This window comes from Lytechinus pictus, chromosome 3 (genome assembly GCF_037042905.1).
Source record: "Lytechinus pictus isolate F3 Inbred chromosome 3, Lp3.0, whole genome shotgun sequence".
Classification (NCBI taxonomy): Eukaryota; Metazoa; Echinodermata; class Echinoidea; order Temnopleuroida; family Toxopneustidae; genus Lytechinus; species Lytechinus pictus.
The window spans coordinates 11,611,965-11,633,283 of record NC_087247.1 but is presented as its reverse complement, the minus strand read 5'-3'; the positions used below and the strand labels follow the sequence as shown (position 1 = coordinate 11,633,283).

At 37.9% G+C, this 21,319-nt stretch overlaps 1 protein-coding gene across 1 annotated transcript; it reads right to left on the bottom strand.

The window, feature by feature from the left end:
- Window positions 1–1,033: 1,033 nt before the first annotated feature.
- LOC129256539 (proteasome subunit beta type-4-like) lies at window positions 1,034–19,622 on the bottom strand. Its single transcript, XM_064096371.1, has 7 exons — window positions 19,305–19,622; window positions 9,983–10,189; window positions 8,009–8,155; window positions 7,317–7,398; window positions 6,102–6,218; window positions 4,397–4,485; window positions 1,034–2,276 (listed from the first exon to the last, which is right to left on the bottom strand). Exons 1-7 carry the CDS (start codon window positions 19,421–19,423, stop codon window positions 2,264–2,266), a joined length of 774 nt encoding a protein of 257 aa, XP_063952441.1. The 5' UTR covers window positions 19,424–19,622; the 3' UTR covers window positions 1,034–2,263.
- Window positions 19,623–21,319: the final 1,697 nt, after the last annotated feature.

The window sequence follows — 21,319 nt, the reverse complement described above, 5'->3', positions numbered from 1 at the left end:
ATACTATTCAAAAGAAAAAAAAATCCATGAGAAGTGTGTAGCAAATCTGATTTCAATTTCAAAAAGCAAATGATGATGATGACAATGATAATAATAAAAATAACAATTATAACAATAAACTATGTTTACAGACCTGCCAACTTTCTACAACCCAAAAAGTATTCATATAAGGAAAAAAAAGTATTTTTTGACAAAAAAGAGTAGTTTTTAAAAATTGTCTCAACGTAACAATCGCCAGCCTTTTGTAGTAAGATCGGTGAAAAATCATGTGAAATGACTCTACTTGAAAACTTGATAATTCACCCTTTTAAACATGTGCTCGTAGGCAAGAATTTACTTGTTCTTTGCAAGTTACATACTCCATGATCAGAAATTAGAAAACAAGTAACAAATCATACCAAAAAAATATTGGTGTATTTTTAGCAAAAAAGATGAACAAATACTCTAAAAAGGGAACGGTTGGCATGTCTGTGTTTAGCTAAGCTTGGTTGCCTTGCTCCCTGTGTTTTTAAAGGCCAAGCCCACTCAAACTTTCAAAACCATAGAACATGCTATTACGTTATCATGCCCTTTACAGCTGTGCTCAATAGTCAGTGAACCCCACTACAAAATGCACTATTTTATGCAGTGTTGAATGTAGACAACAACGCTACAATGTTTGGCGAGCCCAGAGAAACAATCTTATTGAATGTAATATCAGGGGTATGAGTGGTCACAAATAAAAAGATCTGAAAAAAGCTGAAGAGTCTTGAAAAGTCTGAAATAGAAAGAGCTTCCATACTTTTTGTACGGAGGAAAGCCAAAAATAAGCTGAAAATCAAAACAAGAAATTCTGAAATCAGCTAAAAAGCTGAACTCTCACACCCCAATAATATTTATCACCTGAAGTTCACAATTAAATATCTAAAATATGGCAGAACTGAACACTATAACAAGTAATATTATGTCTACTTCAAAAATTAGTGCTACTGCCATGCCATAATATTAAATTTATTAACACAAAGACAAAGAAATGAACAATCAACACATACAATTTCTATGATGAAATGTTTTTATCAATTATTTAGCTTACAACTACACCACATGTACACATTTTCAGATTTGAATTCGACAGAGTATTTTGTAATTGTGCAAGGGGGAGGGGAAGGGCTAGAAAATCATTTTCAAAAGCTCTTAAAATTACTCTAATATATGTAGTGGGTTTCATGGTACACTATGTATCTTTCGTGGACATTGTTGGTCCTGAAAAGGACTACGCAAACTCGACGTTTCGACAAGTGCGTTCTTGTCATTTTCAGGACGACAAGAACACACTTGTCAAAACGTCCAATTTGGACAAGAACACAATTGTCGAAACGCTGAGTTTGGGTGGTCCTTTTCAGGACCAACAATTGCCCATGAAAGATATATGGTGTACCATGAAACCTACTATATTCTTCTTCTTCGCCATGGAAACCTTCAGAAGTTACTGTAACATATACTTGATATTACACCTTAAACACTGGTGAAGATCTAGGATTAAGTGCGGTGGAAAATGGACACTACAGAGGTGCCTACTGCAATTGATTGCAAGGCTTTGAGTCACCGGGCCCACTGCTACCTGGAATTGATTGCAAAGTATTGTGTCACCGGGCCCACTGCCATCCTAAAATTGATTGTAAAGAATTGTTACCAGGCCTATTGCCATCAATTGCAAAGCTTTGTGATACCAGGCCCATTGCCATCCTGCAATTGATTGCAAAGTTTTGTGATACTGGGCCCATTGCTATCCTGCAATTGATTGCAAAGAATAAATCTGATACTGATGTGTTTCATCATTTGAATGTTGGTGAAATGCAAGCAGAACAGAAATCATTTTGAAATGCTTGATGCCTTTCATTTACCAAATACACAAGAATCTGCAACGGAAACACATATATGAAAATGTGAACATTTATGCCTCAGAAATAAGGTAAACCAGTTGTTAATTGAAAATGATTTGTTTCATACCCTTGTGTTTAAAAAGACTTCAATTTGGGACATCAGAAAGAAATTTAAAATTCCTTGCTAATAATTAAATTGTGTATTTTATCATGTATATTCACTCATACATACTCATCCATGAAATGTCGACTTGGAAATTTACAACTCCTGAATGGTTAACGTACAGCAAATTGCCTTACCAGTAACTAGGAAACTACAACAAAAGGTTTATTATACATCATATTATAATAACAAAGACTTTTTAATTTACAAATCCGATGCATCCTCTGCTTTGGTGATGTCATTCATATCCCCTGCAATAAAAAAAAAAGACAGAGATAATTGATCATTTCCATTACAACACATTGTTACTGTAGTCATTTGTATAATAAGTTATTTTACGGAAAGATAATGATCAATCTCATATAGCATGAACATTCTACATAATACATTTCAAAAGCATTTGACTAGATAAGCAAAAGGTCATGAAAATTGTATCGACGATTTCAGATTTTTTCCCCATAAGATAAAGCAATGAATATCTGACCAGGTCATTTTAAAGGTCAAGTCCACCCCAGAAAATTGTTGATTTGAATGGATAGAGAAAAATCAAACGAACATAACACTGAAAATTTCATCAAAATCGGATGTAAAATAAGAAAATTTTAAAGTTTTGCTTATTTTTCACAAAACAGTTATATGCACAACTCATTGATGTGCAAATGAGAGAGTCGATGATATCACTCACTCACTCACTCACTATTTCTTTTGTTTTTTATTGTTTGAATTATACAATATTTCAATTTTTACAGATTTGACAATTGGGACCAACTATATTTAACCACAAACTGTTAAGATAATGGTAATTGCACATGTTCACGGAGGAATGTTCCACATGACGATGAGTAGAAAATTAGAATTTTTCATATTTCATGTAATGAAATACAAGAGTAATAGTGAGTGGATGAAATCATCTGTCTGCTCATTTGCATACCGACAAGGATGTGAATATAACTGTTACCTGAAATTAAGCAAACTTTAAAATGTCATAACTTTCTAATTTTACAACCGATTTTGATGAAATTTTCAGTGTTGTGTTTGTTGGATTTTTCTCCTTTTATTCAAACCAACTTTTATTGGGGTGGACTTGTCCTTTAATATGATTAGATAAATTAATGTTCAACAGCTTTCTAACTAACAAATAATTCATTTTACAGAGCCCCTAAATATTCCAGCTGTGCTAACAAACATGACCAAATATTTGGAGTAAGAAGGTAGGAGAAGCATGTCCAAAATCAATCCACTAATTTTGCAAACCTTGATCATTTGTTATGGGTAATGGCATCCATTGTCTTCAAAGTTAAGGTATAATTCCAGGTAAGGATGGGTTATATATACAAATATTTATCATTATTGTGCAAGTTTGATGTCATTTTAATATTGAATTGTGGAAAATAAATGAACTGAATTCAATTGTATCTCAGTCTCTCCCCCGTCTAAGGTAAAGTCCTCCTACTTTCTACAAGGTCAGATAATATATGACCATTGAGGAATAGAATCCTCCGCATTACCTTTTTACATTACCCAAAGTATCGAATCTCTGAATCCCTGTACAGTAATCATAACAAAGGGGGGGGGGGGTTGTTGCTCTCCAAAACATTAGATAGACATTGAAGTTATATTAGTCAGTTATGAATCTTTTACGAGGAAATTGGTGAAAATTTCAGAGGAGAAACTTCCAATTCTCTGTGGTCGCAACATTTCATCAACCGCCGTTGGCTACATCAGGTGAATGAACACCAGGCTCATCTTCCCAAATGACTAAGCATTCACCATTTCCAGTAAAGGATTCATAACTGACAAATATTTTGAGATTAGAGGATGAATCATAATATTCATGGATTTATTAAAAGTCATTATCACCAATATCAGTGATCTGAGCTGGTCATTTACAAAACTGTACTGCCCTAGATTTTCTGAATATCATGAAGGATAGGTAGATTGTTTGTATTTTGCTTGGTCTCTAAGCGCGTATTAACTTTGCATGCAGAGACGAACGCAAAATATACCTTTGTATTTTCCCTGGTCTCGCATCCGGGCCTTTGAGGATGCGTGTAAAGAGATACGCTTCATAATGAGGCGCGCACCAACAATATACGTCATAATAAAGACAACGCTGGATCCAGGCACTTACAAGTATGTCATAATGGTAACATGCAGAGCCTAGACCCTAAAATATACACGACACAAATAATAGAAATCTGTTCTTAAAAGAAATATCTCAATTTTTCTTTCGGGGAACATCAAATATAATGCCCTTAAAAGACCCATATTGCCCTCGTCTAAAGACTCGTGCCAATATGATTCTTTTGCTGGCAATATATTTGATGCTCCCCTCAAGGCCAGTCAATATTATATAACTATAGATACTTACTCTACCATAGGTGCTATATCCCAGTTGGTTTGTGACGATGCAGGAGGGTCAATGGTAACACCTTTGTCTGTTACAACTGCAATCTCATACTAAAAACAAAATAACAAAACATATGTAAGGATGAAGAAACATAAGAAATCATTTTACATGAGAACAAGTTTTTACTTTCAAGTCTTTTGAGACAAATTTGCAACGTACGGGTACGCAGTTCTTAAATTACACCATACTCAAAAATGGGATTTTGTGTACAATGCATATAGAGTTTCCTCATCTTATCCATAAAAATATGATATTTTTTACTACCATCAGCTGAAATTAAATGTATTTAACATATCTATGCTTCAAAAAGGTTCTGCAATAAATTTCATGAAAACCAAACAAATCCAAACAAAGAAAAATATAAGAAATTTATAAAAATAATGAAATAAATAAGAAATTGATTTTCGAACCAAGTTGATTTCAAACACAATTGTCACAAATGCTACAAAGAATATTTTCACCAAAAGTTTAGCATTCTAGCTTTATTTAGTGAATTACAGCAAAAAGCATGATTTATGCGAAACCTATTCAGAAAAATTAATCATACAGTCTTGTAGATTACACTGCACACTACCATTGTGCGAAATGTTGCGGCACTCGGGCGATCAGCGGCCGATATGTCAAGGAGGTTGATTCAACCCCGGCCCCGACCAGCTAATGCCTGAAAAAGCCCTGCCTGGTAAGGGTTAATGGGAGGAAGAGAGCTTTTATTCATGCTAGGCCCTCACTCTGGAATTCCCTCCCTAGACACCAACTCCGTTGAAGCATTTAAAGCATAAAAACTGAAGACTGCATATGTATGATTTGATGTTGTTTTTGTCACACACTTTCACCTGTGCGTCTTGAGCATAATTTAGATAAAAATGAATTTGGCACCTATAAATTCCATTCATAATTATTATCATTGTTAAAGGAAACCAAAACCCAAGAAGAGAAGCAAACTTATTGGAAAGAGTGAAATGAGAGGAACAATTTAAAACAAGTTTAGGCAAAATCGGTTGTGAAATAAGCAAGTTATGGCGTTTAAAAGGTCTTGTTGTACTTTCGATGGGGATCTTCAAATTGGCAAACATGCTTCAAAATGGCTGATTTTGTGGTCAATCCTTCATTTTGTTTCGTACGAAAATTTTCAGATTTTCCCTTGATTTTACATATTTCACATCATCTCCTCCTGACCTTGACATAATGTGGTGTGAATTATATTTTCCCATGACATATGTTATGCTCAGAATGAGGCAATATGCAATTTTAAAAATAGGGAAAATCTGAAAAAAAAATTGTGTAGAAAACAAATGGAGGGTTTTCCACAAAATAAGCCATTTTAAAGCATGTTTGCCAATCTAAGGATCCCCATAGAAAGTACAACAAGACTTTTTAAACGTCCATAACTTGCTTATTTCACAACCAATTTTGCTGAAACTTGTTTTAAATTGTTCCTCTCATTTCACTCTTTCCAATAAGTTTGCTTCTCTTCTTGGGTTTTGGTTTCCTTTAATGAAAATTATTATGAATGGAATTTCTAGGTGCCAAATCCATTTTTATCTATATTATGCTCAAGATGCATAGGTGAAAGAGAGTGACAAAAACAACATCAAATTATACATATGCAGTCTTCAGTTTTTATACTTTAAATGCTTTGGTTTCCTTTAATAAAGTATGAACTTACCTTATTGAATGATCTAGCATCTCTGTAGAAGAGAACCTTGAGACATCGTTCAATGACAGCTCTGGCTTCCTGTTCCGTCATGTTGCTGTTCTTCTCATAAGCATCACGCATCATTGGCTGATTAACAGAAAAATTGTCAATTTGATAATTAAAGCACATGGCAGCGACAAAAAGATTCATCTGAAGCTGTTTAAATATAAGTCTCTGAACTTCGAACCAGAAAAAAAAATTGTATCAATAATGCCCCTGAACCCCCGCCTCCATCCTTCATTTGGATATTCCGGACTTTTCGCATTTATGAAGGGGAAACTCTCTACAACGCACCAAGTCCTTTGAAAATGCAAGTAAAATCACAATGGACAGCCGAGAGGCTTTTGTGGAAAGTTGGTGGACCAGGACAGCATCGGACTCTCTTGACTCTGAACAACGACATATTTGCGATTGTTCGTCCGGTGCAAATCTTCGGATGATTTGCTGTCCTAGTCTAGCAACTTTCGACAAAAGCCTCTCAGCTCTCCATTGTGATTTTAATTGCATTTTCAAAGAAATCGATGCGTTGTAGAGAGTTTCCCCCGTAGTAAATGCAAAATCTCCCTATTAATCATGCAGATTAGACCAAGATTTACAACCAGCATGCGTTATGTAATGCCACTGGAAATTGCCTCATGGCAAAAATCATTGTCTCACTTTTTCATGGCCTGACAGTTCCCCGAGGCAAAGCAGGCTTGCCTGAAGAATTTCTCCCCAATATGTCTCTATTACAGGCATTTCCAATGTCTTTCAACAAAGTCTGGGGTCAGCAAATAATCCATTTCACACACTATGAAAGCCAATGCCCATCTGACTTTAAAAGCAAATACGAACCAGGAGCCATCTCAAGTCCTCAACTACTCACATTTGGCCAGGTTCCTCACCCATAATGCATCATTCGCAGAAGTGTAGTCTTGTAATATAAACCCACTTGAATGGTAAGACACTAATTCACTACTTATTACATTCATGATGCAATATCTATGTTACCAAGAAGCTATAAACAAATAATTTTCCTGTAGAGAAAATTGCAATTTCTCTGTACAAATAAAATTGTATGCTAATTTATTCTCTAAATTATTAATAATTTTTGAAAGGTACATTTTAAGACTAGTTATTTACACATATGGTGAATGAAAGACCACACACAGTTCTTCTCCCTTTTACATAAGGAAATTCACTCACCAGAGCGATGTAGGCACCATAACCACAGGCTACATGAGGCGACTCATAGGCCACACCGATCTTATCTACATATCCAAGGAAGCTGTATGGAAACAATAGGTGATAATAATGATAATAACGCATTTATGAGGGCCAATAATCTAGTTGCCTATTCAATGGTGCACTACATATATAGATGTATATTATCCAATGTGGTGCATACCAAAACAACAATGAAATAGAGCAAATTGGATATGAATGTATAGGGGATTTATTACGTTTCATTCAAATAATTCAATCAATTACACAATGGTTTGGAGCGAATTTATCCCCCAAATGCCTCAATGTGCCCAGTTGGGTGTTTCATAAAACTGTTTGTGAGTTTCGAGCAACTTTACAAACGACTGGTGATCCTTTCTTAAGAGCTAAATCCACACCAATGAAAATTTGATGCGCATAATACCTCAAGAAAGGATCACAAGTCGTTTGTAAAGTCACTCAGAAAAAAATTTACAAACAGCTTCTGAAACACTCACCTGGAATGCTAAAGAAAAGAGCATGAAATACAAGTTGGGTGCAATGTCAACTGTAATACAATTTACAATGTAGCAAATTTGGCTGGCAAGTTCAAAATAGCCCCCCCCCAAAAAAAAAAAAAAATAATAATAATAATAATAATAATTTTCCCCAAGTTTTCCCTGCCCCTTCATTACCTTTCTCCATTCTGGAATCCACCGAGGATCATGACGTTCCAAAGAGGGTTGAACTTTGACCTCCTGTTGTACATGACCCTCGTTAGCCAGGAGAATAGTGCTTTGGGTGTGAAGCTGTGTCCATCATTCAGGCACTCATCGTTGATACTGCGAGCACAAAAAATAAATAAAATTATCATGCATGAAATTTCATGCATGTCAGGACACTTCTGTTTGTATTGTAAGGAATTTAATCATTGCAAACAAGTTAAGATGCATCAAACACTGATAGGCTTTCATTAATATGCTTTAAAAATAAGGATAATTAATGATGAATTTCAGATGGAGGAAGGGTACCGTTAAATAATCTACCAGCCTTATGAAAAAGGGGTTCAAGCCCCCACTGAATCATAATCAAAACTTAACAGTCACGCACTTAGAGAACGTTAGAATAGGGGAACAGTAATAATAAAATGCAGATATCAACAAGGGCAACAAGGCATGCTGGAAGACCAGCTTAAATAAAGGCTTGCTATTTCCATATTTTTAGGGCAAAGGAGATTGTTTCAATACAAATGAAAATTTAAAAAATATTATTTAAAGGGCACAAAAATATCCAAGAGTGATGAGAGAGTCATGGCTTTAATAGTGACCTTGGAGTTGGACTAACTTAAGCCCTGTAAATTTGTACATGCAAGTGAAGTTATTAATTTGATTAAACCAGGAGTTATTACGGTACAATACATGATGATATGATTGTAATGTGGATCCCCGTTTACTTGATAAATCATCCTCATCTCAAAAACCATGATCAGTCTTTATATTTTATGTTAAGACCACTCATCACTGGTTTTCCAAGCAAAGTAAATGCCTGGTCATGTGTTCACAAGCAACCCATCGTTTGATTAGGATCCCCTTCATCATCATGTAATATCACTATATCCACTTTACCCAATATCATAGGCAGCCATTGGCTAGCTTTGCGAACAGCAATTTTTTTTCTAATTCTCAAACCAAGATGAAAAATGTGTATGAGTAAATGTGTTAGAAAAAAAAAAACCCTGATAACAACCATTATTGAGGGTGGACTGGAACGCTATAGGTACAACGCAAAGCATGATTCTACAATTTTGCATCTTCGAGTCTTTAATAGAACACATATAGTGTAGGTGATAAAATTAACCCTAAGACTGGGGGGGGGGTGATTCAGCCCCCCCTCGACATTTTCCGCGATAAATCCGCCGCGCAAAATTGTTTGACCGCGTCACTCGCTGACTTTTTACTTTCAAGTCTCGCACAACTTTTGAGACCAAAATTGTGACCCCCGGGTACGGGGTTCCGAAATTACACAACATTTCATAAGTGCATGCAGACCCAAAATTGCTCAAAAACGTGAATTTGTGTACAAATCCAATGCAAATAGTGTTTTTAGCCAAAATTCATAAAATGTATATTTTTCCTTTTACTGCTTAAAATCAATTAATTTTATCTTGTTTATGGTCAAAATGTAGGTGATAAAATTAAGATGGTGTACCTGGTAATTTTATAGTTTATACTTCATTTTTTTAGAAGCACTAAATTTATGATTTTCGATTTGCGATTTTTCTGGGCTTCATTTTCATCACAGACACTTGTGAAAAGTTGGACCTTGCAGCTCAGATTCTTTCAAATAAATGTTAACCTATGCCTTTAAGCTTTCTAAATCACATATTCTGACATGAATAGCTTCCCATAGTATAAATTGATTTGAATCATTGATCAAAACACAAGGCCAAAATTCCCATCCATCCATTAAAGTGGCATGTCAGAATCTGACATTGCCCATCAAAATGTGTTCTCCTCTTTCTTGGCACCGACGTATGATGTCAAAGGGCTGCATGCCAGTAGCACAAATAAGCCAAAAGAAGAATATCAAGCACTGGCGTCCTCTTGCTCTTTTTCCTTCTATATCACCAGCAAGGGCCACTGTCTCAGCCCATCATTAATAATACTCACATTTTCTGCTCGAGTACTTCTTTGACATACTGGAAGTCTGCGTAATCTCCCGCTCCTGTCAGCACCGTGCTGTCGTTGACCTTTGACACACGGGAGATGTTCCTGAACCTAGCGAGGGATCCATACGAACCCAACATGTCTGCTGCGAGTATGACACCGCCATTGAACTTGAGACCTAGTGTGGAGGTTCCAGTGACCATAGGGTTTCTACATTAAAAAAAAAAACAATAATAATCTAGTATTAATAAACATATAATATTCCATTTTATATTCCAAATTATACATCTGGGGGCCTGTTTCATAAAGACTTTCAACTATTGTATCTTTGCAATTTTTGGACCTTCCATAGAAACCTTATGAGCCACTTTAAAATGGAAGTTGCCATAATGGTAGTTTCCATAGCTGTAACTCTGTATTAAACAGGCATCAGGATGACATATCTAAGACACTTCTTAAATATATTTTCACCGTGATTGGAATCTTGATTGCCCATACGATTCATGCACCTCCACCACTCAATGGGGAGTACTCCAGCAAGCACTTCTCAGCTCAAATTGCTAAGTAGGGGAGGGTGGGGTAAATAAGGCCCCCTTTATCATAATTATAAGCATATATCTTTTTAATGCAAAGCAGTAACAAGTGGAATGCCTCTGGCCGTCTCACCTGCATCACGCGATTCAATATAGCAGCAGTGCTGATTTTGAAAACTACTATAACTCGCACAAGATGTTCATTGATACTTGGTTACTCTTATTTCCACGTTTTATGAACTAGACCAATACACTTATAGAGATATGATGGCAATTCAACAAATACCCCCAACGTGGCCAAAGTTCTTTGACCTTACATGACCTTTGACCTTGATCATGTGACCTGAAACTCGCACAGGATGTTCAGTGATACTTGATTACTATTATGTTTAAGTTTTATGAACTAGACCAACACACTTTCAAATTTATGGCTGTAATTCAACAAATACCCCAATTTGGCCAAAGTTCATTGACCCTAAATGACCTTTGACCTTGATCATGTGACCTGAAACTTGCACAGGATGTTCAGTAATACTTGATTACTATTATGTCCAAGTTTCATGAATCAGATCCATAAACTTTCAAAGTTATGATGGTAATTCAACAGATACCCCCAATTCGGCCAAAGTTCATTGACCCTAAATGACCTTTGACCTTGGTCATGTGACGTGAAACTCATGCAGGATGTTCAGTGATACTTGATTAACCTTATGTATAAGTTTCATGAACTAGGTCCATATATTTTCTAAGTTATGATGACATTTCAAAAACTTAACCTTAGGTTAAGATTTTGATGTTGATTCCCCCAACATGGTCTAAGTTCATTGACCCTAAATGACCTTTGACCTTGGTCATGTGACATGAAACTCAGGCAGGATGTTCAGTAATACTTGATTAACCTTATGGCCAAGTTTCATGAACTAGGTCCATATACTTTCTAAGTTATGCTGTCATTTCAAAAACTTAACCTCAGGTTAAGATTTGGTGTTGACGCCGCCGCCGCCGTCGCCGTCGGAAAAGCGGCGCCTATAGTCTCACTCTGCTATGCAGGTGAGACAAAAACATAATTTAATTATTATACTACATCTACATAGACCTACATTATCCAATAGAAATGTTAGAACTAATGAATCTAATTTGCATATTAATGAGCATTATTTATTGTTAAGGGCGTTCATTTGTCCACATCAAAATGGGGGCAAATGAGCCCCCCTGACTAAAAACAATTCTATCTGTCTGGGTGACTTGCCACTTGGTCTACAACTACCAACTAGTCTCATTCCTGTAGAGGCGCACAGCCAATATGGGAGACTCTCTCCAATATGGGAGACAATCTCCCATAGTGGAGACTTGCTTTGCAAAAGAACAAAAGAAACGATACCAACAAAAGCATAATTTTTTCCACCCAAAATTTTCTCTCACTGAGGTCTGAAGCCCATTTATTTTGTGTCCTTATCAAAACAAAAGTAGACGGTGAATTTTTAAAGTAGATGGTGAAAAGGGATAATTTTACATGAGAATCTGCTTATCACATTTTTATTTGCTGCCAAGGTAATCCTTTTGCAGCAAATGTAAACAAAAGAAATTGGTATCCCATTCTGGAGACTGTCTCTGAATTTGGATACTCAAATTCTTTACAAAAGTCTCTGATATTGGAGATAATCTCTCTCATGGGAGACAGTCTCCCATTTTAGCTGTGCGCCTCTACTGGTTAACATTTGGCGTCATCAACGACCCACTACAGGGTCCATGTAAAAAGCAATATAGCTCTGCAATGAAACATGGGTGGGATCATCGCTTTGATTTACCATGACCACCACACTTTTCCAAGCATACATGCAGTTTGCATACATGTACAATAATAAATTAAACCAGAATAAACCAGACAAAGTGATTTGGGGAATTACAGGCCATCACATTCTCCCCATAACAAATGATGTAGTTGTTGATAATGAAGATCAACACTAAAAGGGAAACAGGGAAAATTTTCAAGTCCAAAAGTTTGTCATTATCGTGATATGGAGAACCAGAACTCCACTTTCCACCAGGGACCCGTTGCATAAAACTTTTGCCATAAAAAACTTTTTTTAATGTGTAATTTTCATAATTTGGTTTGCCAGAGTTTTTGTTTATTTGCCAGAGTTTTTTATGGCAAAAGTTTTATGCAACGGGCCCCAGAAGTTTCTGATTAAATACCGAACACTTCGAGGCCGCTGCTGGCACTGGTACTTTCATCATTCAAAGAGCATGGAGCATCTATATTTGAATTTGTCAGTCTTTCCTTCAGTCGTTTAAATGGGAACCAGCATGGGCAATTCTCCATAGAGTTTTACATAATGGTTCCAACCTCCTCAAGCAAATAAAGACAGCCACACTAGTGAAATATATTTTGTATTGTTCAGTCTTTCTCTCTCCTCATCAGAAAAGGAACCAACATGGAAATTTCTGCACAGAGTTGTACATGCACGTGAGACCATACGTTGTGAAATAACACCATGTTACAATAAATGTGCTGGCCCAAAATTAGGATTAAAAATGAGACATATCATGTCATGATAAATTTAGATTTCATTGTCCTATATATGAATGCAGTTTTTTTTCACTTGGCCTGCTATTACTCGTTATCCGAGTCCCCTCCTGTGGGAAATTGGTAGTCTCAACACGGGAAGGGGACTCGGATCACGAGGAGTAATTAGACAGTTAAATAGTATTTTTAGTGTGATTAATTTTGTTTTATTTAGTATTTTTATCATTGTTTCCTCAACTTGGAAGAATATACAGCCACAGCCTCAGGAGAGAAAAGAAAAAGAAAAAGACTATTTTTGTCGCACCGTTTCGCATCGCGAACAATAGATTTCTTTTGAAAATCTTCCAACCGTGGATTCCATTGAAAGATTGCTGATATTTTAGGTGTTTCTCAAGTTTGTCCCCAGTGACTTGGAGTTGGATGACGAGAAGGCCAAGTGTGTCTCTGAACAAAGAACTCTGTAAAAAAAAACTAAGAGTAGGCCTAAGTCAGTAAGACTTGTCTTAAGTTAAGGCAGTTAAACAAAGCACCAGACTCTAAAATTTCTACATTTAATTTTTTTAATTGCCAAAGCATAAATATCATCTGATATGCGTCTTGTAGCTAGCTTGGCAAAAAACAAGATGGCGACGTAAACATCGCAAGTTTTCCCTGTCTTTTCATAATTTTATATAATTTCTCTCGTAATGAATTTTTGTTTAAAAATGAAATTGGCGCCAGTATGATTTACTGTTTAATTGTGCCACCACAAGTGGCTTACCATACATGTATGCGATGACTCTGCTACGGCCAATAAATGTCTCAACACCTACTTAAACCGTCTGTAGTTTTCCCTTTATTTACTGGCGTGGTGGCTTACGGTGTGATCAGAATTCCGCGGCTAACTTTCGCTTCCAGGATCAAAGAATCCGGATTGCGGGAAATCTTGCTCGAAAACTTGGGGACAGGCGCTCACCAGGACTAAATTTGGTGTGATAGTTTGGGTAGGCATACAGAGTTGAGTATTTATAAAGCGTACGTAGTCCCATATATAGTATGTACTGTACTGCAATGCGCGCCGCATCGGCGAAGCGATGCACGGTCGTGGCGGGGCCCACCCGCGTCGGGCTCGCATCTATACAGAGATGTGTAGCCGTCGCTGAGGCACCTCAGCGTAGGTGTCCTCCTGCTGTAGAGCATGAGTCTATCGTGACTCGTAATAAATCTAAGAATGACACCCCATTTTTCCCTGCCAGTGTTCGGGGAACCTCCGAACAGTTGACAGTGGAATTGCATAGTGGTTCTCCTTTGAATTTGATAAGTGAGTCTACTGCTGATTTCTTTGGCCTTGAAGTTGTAATCGATTCGTTTGGTTACAGTGACTATGTTGACCCCGAAGTGTCGTTTGCCTTACCATCTGGCATTGTTGGCATTACATCTTTTTCTCTTTTCCATGATGGATGTGAGTTGTATTATGATGGTTTCGTGGTTGAAGATGGTGTGGTGAACTTTGACGTGATGGCTGGGGCTCCCTTTATGGAGAAGAATGATGTTTCCATTCGACCTTCTAAACACCAAATTATGTTTGGGGACTACCATACTTTTTCTTACATGTCACCATCTGATCAATTCCCCCAATCTAGTCCCACTAGTATGAATGAATTAGATGAGCTAGATTGTGCAGTGGGTATGATATTGCAAGGATCTGAGAATGAGTGCAAACACACTAATCCTGGATTTGACAGTGAGTGTAAACACACACTCCCACTAAATGAATGTTCTCAAGTATACAGAGAGATCATGGATGTTGGGTGTAATGTTCGGTTGAATGAGACTGAAGCTGAGCATCCACACATTCACAAGTCCAATGACATTAATAACATACACAGTGAGGTCATTGATATTGAGTGTAGTGTAGAGGTGAATGAGACTGAAGCTGACCATCCACACATTCACAAGTCCATTGACAATAATAACATGCACAGTGAGATCGGATTGATGACCAGTGTGGAGACTGAAAGTACACGTATTATGACTGAGTATAATGTTGGTAACACAGACTTGGGATTTGCGTTGCCACTACGTGGGTTGAAGATGGATGGTGAGATTCGTGAGACCTTGAGTGAAAGTGTTGAGAAAGTCACACAATCCGAAAGCTGTAAGCCTGCTGTGAGTACTGATAATAGCTGTGACCGTGCTAAGCCATGCATAAGCACAGTAGGTGAAGTTGGGACACATTACAATTGTCAAGTAAAACATGAACATGAAATTAGTTGCGACAGTGACCTATCGTGTGTAAAGGTTGTAGGTGAAATTAGGCTACATAACAACAATCAGGTAAAGTACGAATATACACAATTTGATAGTGTTCCTGATACTGAGCTTAGCTCTGTTGTTCCCAACACTGAGCCTAGCTCTGGTGTTTCTGATACTGAGCCTAGCTCTGGTGTTCCTGATACTGAGCTTAGCTCTGTTGTTCCTGATACTGAGCCTAGCTCTGGTGTTCCTGATACTGAGCCTAGCTCTGTTGTTCCTGATACTGAGCCTAGCTCTGGTGTTCCTGATACTGAGCCTGGCTCTGCATCTGGTGTTCCTGGTACTGAGCCTAGCTCTGACATTCCTGATACTGAGCTTAGCTCTGTTGTTCCCGACACTGAGCCTAGCTCTGGTGTTCTTGATACTGAGCCTAGCTCTGGTGTTCCCGGTACTGAGCATAGCTCTGGCATTCCCGGTAATGAGCCTAGCTTTGGCATTCCTGATACTGAGCCTAGCTCTAATACTAAGCCTTCCCATAGTGTCTTGGTAATGAGCCTTACGTTAGCTCTCTTGTGTCTTGTAATGAACATAGCTCTAGTGGTAGTATGCTCTCCTTTCATTGCTACTCATGTTTCAGAAGCTGAACCTAGCCTTGCTGTTGCATGTTATGTACACAATGCTGACTTCACTTCAATAGAGCATTGCACCGGCATTCGATCGCTTTCGCATGACCTTTATTCTCCTTTCGCTACAGTGGAGAACCGTATTCGCGAAATCCACAATCTTCTTGAAAACCGAACCGCTGACTACCTGTTGGACGTAGAGTACATCAATGAGAGTACCCGTAGTACAGATCGTTGTTATTTCGGTTTCGTTCTTTTTACACGTGATCATGATATCGATGAGAGTACCCGTAGTACAGATCGTTGTCATTTCGGTTTCGTTCTTTGTACACGTGATCATGATATGCCCAGGCATGTACGTGGTGTCCGCAACACAGATCGTTTTCGGCATTTCGGCTTTGTTCGTTATACACGTGATCATGATATGCCCAGGCATGTTTGTAGTGTCCGCAACACAGATCGTTTTCGGCATTTCGGCTTCGTTCGTTGTACACGTGATCGTGATATGCCCAGGCATGTTTGTGGTGTCCGCAAAACAGATCGTTTTCGTCATTTCAGCTTTGTTTGTTATACACGTGATATGCCCAGGCATGACGCTTACCTTGATATTGTGCTGTGTTTCTCTCTCACCGACAGTTACCATTTCTTTACAAGTATCTTACCTTGTGAGGTATTCTATGTATGCACAGCTCACATGCCTTCCGTAGCTATTACCATCTGGTCACCCTACATGGTCTGTATAGCTTATAGTGCAAAAGACAAGGATTTGGCACCCTACCTTAGTCCCGTGATGTCTACCCTCCTTCGGAATCCTCCTGATCGATTGATATTGCCTGTTGTCCATCATGCTACTGATTCTGATGTGATTTTGCTGCTATCTTACCTGTGTGGCTACATCAGTTCTGGTAACCAGTCCTCTGCATATTATATCATGACTAGTCTTCCCCCCTCACGGCTCTTTGAGGACAGAAAAGCGGCCCACAGTAGCACACCCTTACCCTTACTTAAGTTCGTCACGCGCCGTCTTTCCGGTGGCCGACCCAGTCCGTACCCCTGCTGTTGTTGATCAGCCCTTGAGGATCCAACCCCCCGTTGGATCTTGGCCTAGATGCGTCGAGACCATTGAACACCAGGATTGGCTTCTCTGGACTTGTGGACCTCGCCCACCATCGCCCTTTTCTGATCGAACTCGCATGATCCTCAATTTCCATGATGGACCTCGCATGATTCCCTACCCCCCTGATGGAACTCACTTTTCTGGTCCCAGTGTGGTTGTCATGCGACCTTGGCCTTCTGGACTCTTTCAGGCTCATACAGTGATGTCATCACACGCTACAACAGTTTCTGCTGCTTTCTGATAACTGCCCTGTGTGCTTAAAGTTTCTGCGCGCTTCGGCATTCACGGTGGCCCACACCCCCCCCCCCATGGACATATCTGCAGTAGTGACATTTATGTTTAAAGAGTGTATACATTTTACCACTGTTGTTGTATCACGTTTTTTTTATTATTCATTTCCTATATTGTTACTCATGTTTTGCTTTGTGATACAGGTATGATTTGGCTATTTTTGTACTTCCTTAATATACGCCCCTTTTTTATCTACAGATTTATACAAGTATTGGGTTGCAGTTGGTTTTAAATTTTTATGGTTTTACCAGAACACAAATATAAATGTGTTACTACACAGATTGGGTGCGGAACATTGGTTACGTTTTGTATTAATGCATGCTATAGTTTTTTAGTAATATTTTTGATGTCATGTGTGCATACATTTCGGCCGTTTCAGATTGTTAGTAGTGTACTGACCAAATTTGGAAACATGCCTTATTTTCTAAGTTTTTTATGTTCAGTAGTAACTACACATGACTTATCTCATTTGTTCACATTTTAAAAAATTTGTTTATATGGTAGTGATTAAAGAGTGCTCTTGTGGTATTATTTATACCTTTGCTTTGTTGGATATAAGTGGCATGTAGACATGCTGTTGTACATTATGTACATAATTTTACCGGACAGTGAATTTTATTTTATCGTTCTAAGCATGTTGCATTTTACTTGTAAAGTAAGCAAGGGTAATTGGGATTAGTGCATTGTTGTAATATATTTTGAGGTTTGCTATCAACGACTCGTATAGTGGAATTGTTACATGTTCTTCATCCACGCTATACGTATATGGCTATTATTTGAGGTCTGTTATTAATGACTTGTATAGTGGAATGCTTTATGTCCTTTGCTTTACAACAACAACAACAATTATGTCCTTCATACATGCTTTACTTATATATTGCCTATTATTGGAGGTGTGGATTTGATCCTTATCATTTGCACATTCATATTTAGATTGAAATAATTATGGCCAGTTTTGGTGTACCAATTGTTTAGTTGTTACCTTACGTATGTTACCCTGTTACTTAAATATTTTTGTTGGTGTTCATGCGTTTTGAATATTATTTCATACAGTCAAATTGAATATGCTTGGTTTTGGATCTGTTAAAGAAAAAGAGAGAAATGAAAGAAACATAATCACGCCAGTATGATTTACTGTTTAATTGTGCCACCACAAGTGGCTTACCATACTGCATACATGTACAGTAGAGGCGCACGGCCAATATGGGAGACTCTCTCCAATAGGGGATACAATCTCCCACATTGGAGACTTGCTTTGCAAAAGGACAAAAGAAACAACACCAACAAAAGTATGATTTTTTCCACCCAAAATATTGTCTCACTGAGGTCAGATGCCCATTTGTTTTGTGTGTGATTGACAACAAAAATCCTTATCAAAACAAAAGTAGACGGTGAATTTTTAAAGTAGACGGTGAAAAGGGGTAATTTTTAATGAGGAATCTCCTTATCACATATTTATTTGCCGCCAAGGTAATCCTTTTGCAGCAAATGTAAACAAAGGAAATTGGTCTCCAAAACTGGAGACTGTCTCTGAAATTGGATACCCAAATTCTTTACAAAAGTCTCTGATATTGGAGATAATCTCCCACATTGGAGACAGTCTCCAATATTGGCCGTGCGCCTCTACTGATGTATGCGATGACTCTGCCACGGCCAATAAATGTCTCAACACCTACTTAAACCGTCTGTAGTTTTCCCTTTATTTACTGGCGTGGGGACCACCATCATGTAAATGTCGGAAATGAAGTTCTATTCCATTTAGGGCTAACGTTAGATCTTTTAGAAGGAAAGTTCTAATCTCGGGGGCGAAAATTTCATTTTTTTTTCGCGGTGACCGGAAAAGCATTCCTTTTATAGGCCTACTCCATAGTCCATACACATCACCACATTTGCACAGTCATCTCAATACAAAATGGAATGACGATCACACTGGGGTCGCAACTTCTACTTCCTTAAGACATAAATACACAATATCCAATTTTTTTCCTGAAATACTTACAAAGTATGCTTAGCTGGAATGCTACTTGTAGTTTTCATGCCACCGGGAGGGTCATAGAAAGCCCCTGGTCGAGGCCCATTGGTCCAAAAACTCGTTTGAATTCCGCTTGAAAAATCCATTTTTGCTAGCTCAGATCCTAATATAATATGGTGTCTTTGAAGCGAAAAGACAAAAAGAGAAGGGACTATTTAGGCTACCTAAATAGGGCGTTTTTATACAGCCTGCAATGCATGCCTGGATAGAAAATAAGTCTAACAAGATTTAAGATTCTTTGATTGGTCAATGTCCGGATACAAAGAAATTTGGTTTCCATTGGCTTTAACAATAAGAATACACAAAGATGAAAAGTTAAATATATCATAACAAGTGAATACTGAAATACTTTACATTAACAATCAAAATGAATTATTATAAATGTCTGCAATATAACAATTTTCATTCTCCAGTGCCGGCGTCTCCATACTATATGGATGGATGGAGGCCAAAAACTTTTAACATAGGTCCTACTTCGGCATTAATATAAATTGGGAACGACATGTCTACATTATTTTATTTACAAACACATTGGGTTTCATATATTTTCACATCCATTCATCTTGTACGAGTGTGTGTATGATGGACGCTATCTACTTATTTTTAACAATCATGAAAAATCACAAGTTATCAAGAAACTATTGCTCGATTAAAGTACATAATCACAGAAACGAAGAAATCATAAAGATTAAAAGTAACCCAAACCAAACCATGTGGATCGGGGGGGGGGTGTCTGGAAAACGAAGACCGAAGACCGAAGACCGGGGACTCATATCACACTCGTGTGAAAGCGTTTGTAGTTCACGCCCGAAGTGTGTACAAAGCATGCAGTGCAAAGTGTGTACAAAACACGTGCGCGGGTTAGAATGGACTTTGGACCTTACCCCGACACATGTTCTCCCATTGACAATGCACGGGTCCCCGGTCTTCGATCTTCGTTTTCCAAACCCGTTGTTGGGTGTCTGGAAAACGAAGACCGAAGACCGGGGATCGCATTCGTTTAGCTAAGATACCACTTATAAATGTCATTATGAAGGCCTCTATTATTCAGCTCAAATTCAAGAATATTCTGATCTAGAATACATTAATGTCATTAATTGGCTGATAATGAAGTCATGTTAATTGCTTGTGTCAATAATTAGTATAGTTAGACCAGTTGAAGCGGGATAGGTCTCCCAGTTTACACCACTATTCCACTGAGACACGGTAACAAACTCCAGTAATCAATCAGACCAGTTTCAAATTTCCAGTTAAAGGTTAACTCTAGACCAGTAATTTCAGACCAGTTTAATTCTTAACTGGTCCAGTAAAGTGAACTCGACCAGTTAGACCAGTATGCCGTTTTTCCATTTTCCAGAATTACATTCTGTGAACTGGTTTTTCATTCTTAATTGGCTGACATTAATTTGCAATTTTACTACCATTGACATAACGCATGTCCCCGGTCTTCGGTCTTCGTTTTCCAAACCTGTTGTTGGGTGTCTGGAAAACGAAGACAGAAGACCGGGGATCGCGTCAATTCGTCTAGCTAAGATAGGCCTATAATATTCAGCACCAGTTCAAGAATATTCTGATCTTGGATACGTCATCAGCTATGATTGGCTGCGGATAAGTTATTGTTATTTGTGTGAATATCGTTATCAGCTAGGGCATGATATTAAGGATAACGTACATATTTCACCCAAGGAATTCAGCCATTGCAATTCCGAAAACTGTCATAAAACTGAAAACTTGCATACAATACACCTCATACTGCGCAATCACATATACAGGCAGACTCAACTCAACTGGCGTTTGCAACTATTTTACTACCATTGACATTGTGCATGTCCCCGGTCTTCGGTCTTCGTTTTCCAAACCTGTTGTTGGGTGTCTGGAAACCGAAGACCGAAGACCGGGGATCGCATTCGTTTAGCTAAGATACCACTGTTAAATGTCATTATGAAGGCCTCTATTATTCAGCTCAAATTCAAGAATATTCT

Coding starts and splice junctions, on each gene's coding strand:
- LOC129256539 (XM_064096371.1), bottom strand. CDS start 19,423: ATGGATTTTTCAAGCGGAATTCAAACGAGTTTTTGGACCAATGGGCCT. Junction 10,190..19,304: donor ATTCCAGCTAAGCATACTTT/GTAAGTATTTCA, acceptor TTTTTAATGTAG/AAACCCTATGGTCACTGGAA. Junction 7,399..8,008: donor GGATTCCAGAATGGAGAAAG/GTAATGAAGGGG, acceptor GTTTCCATACAG/CTTCCTTGGATATGTAGATA.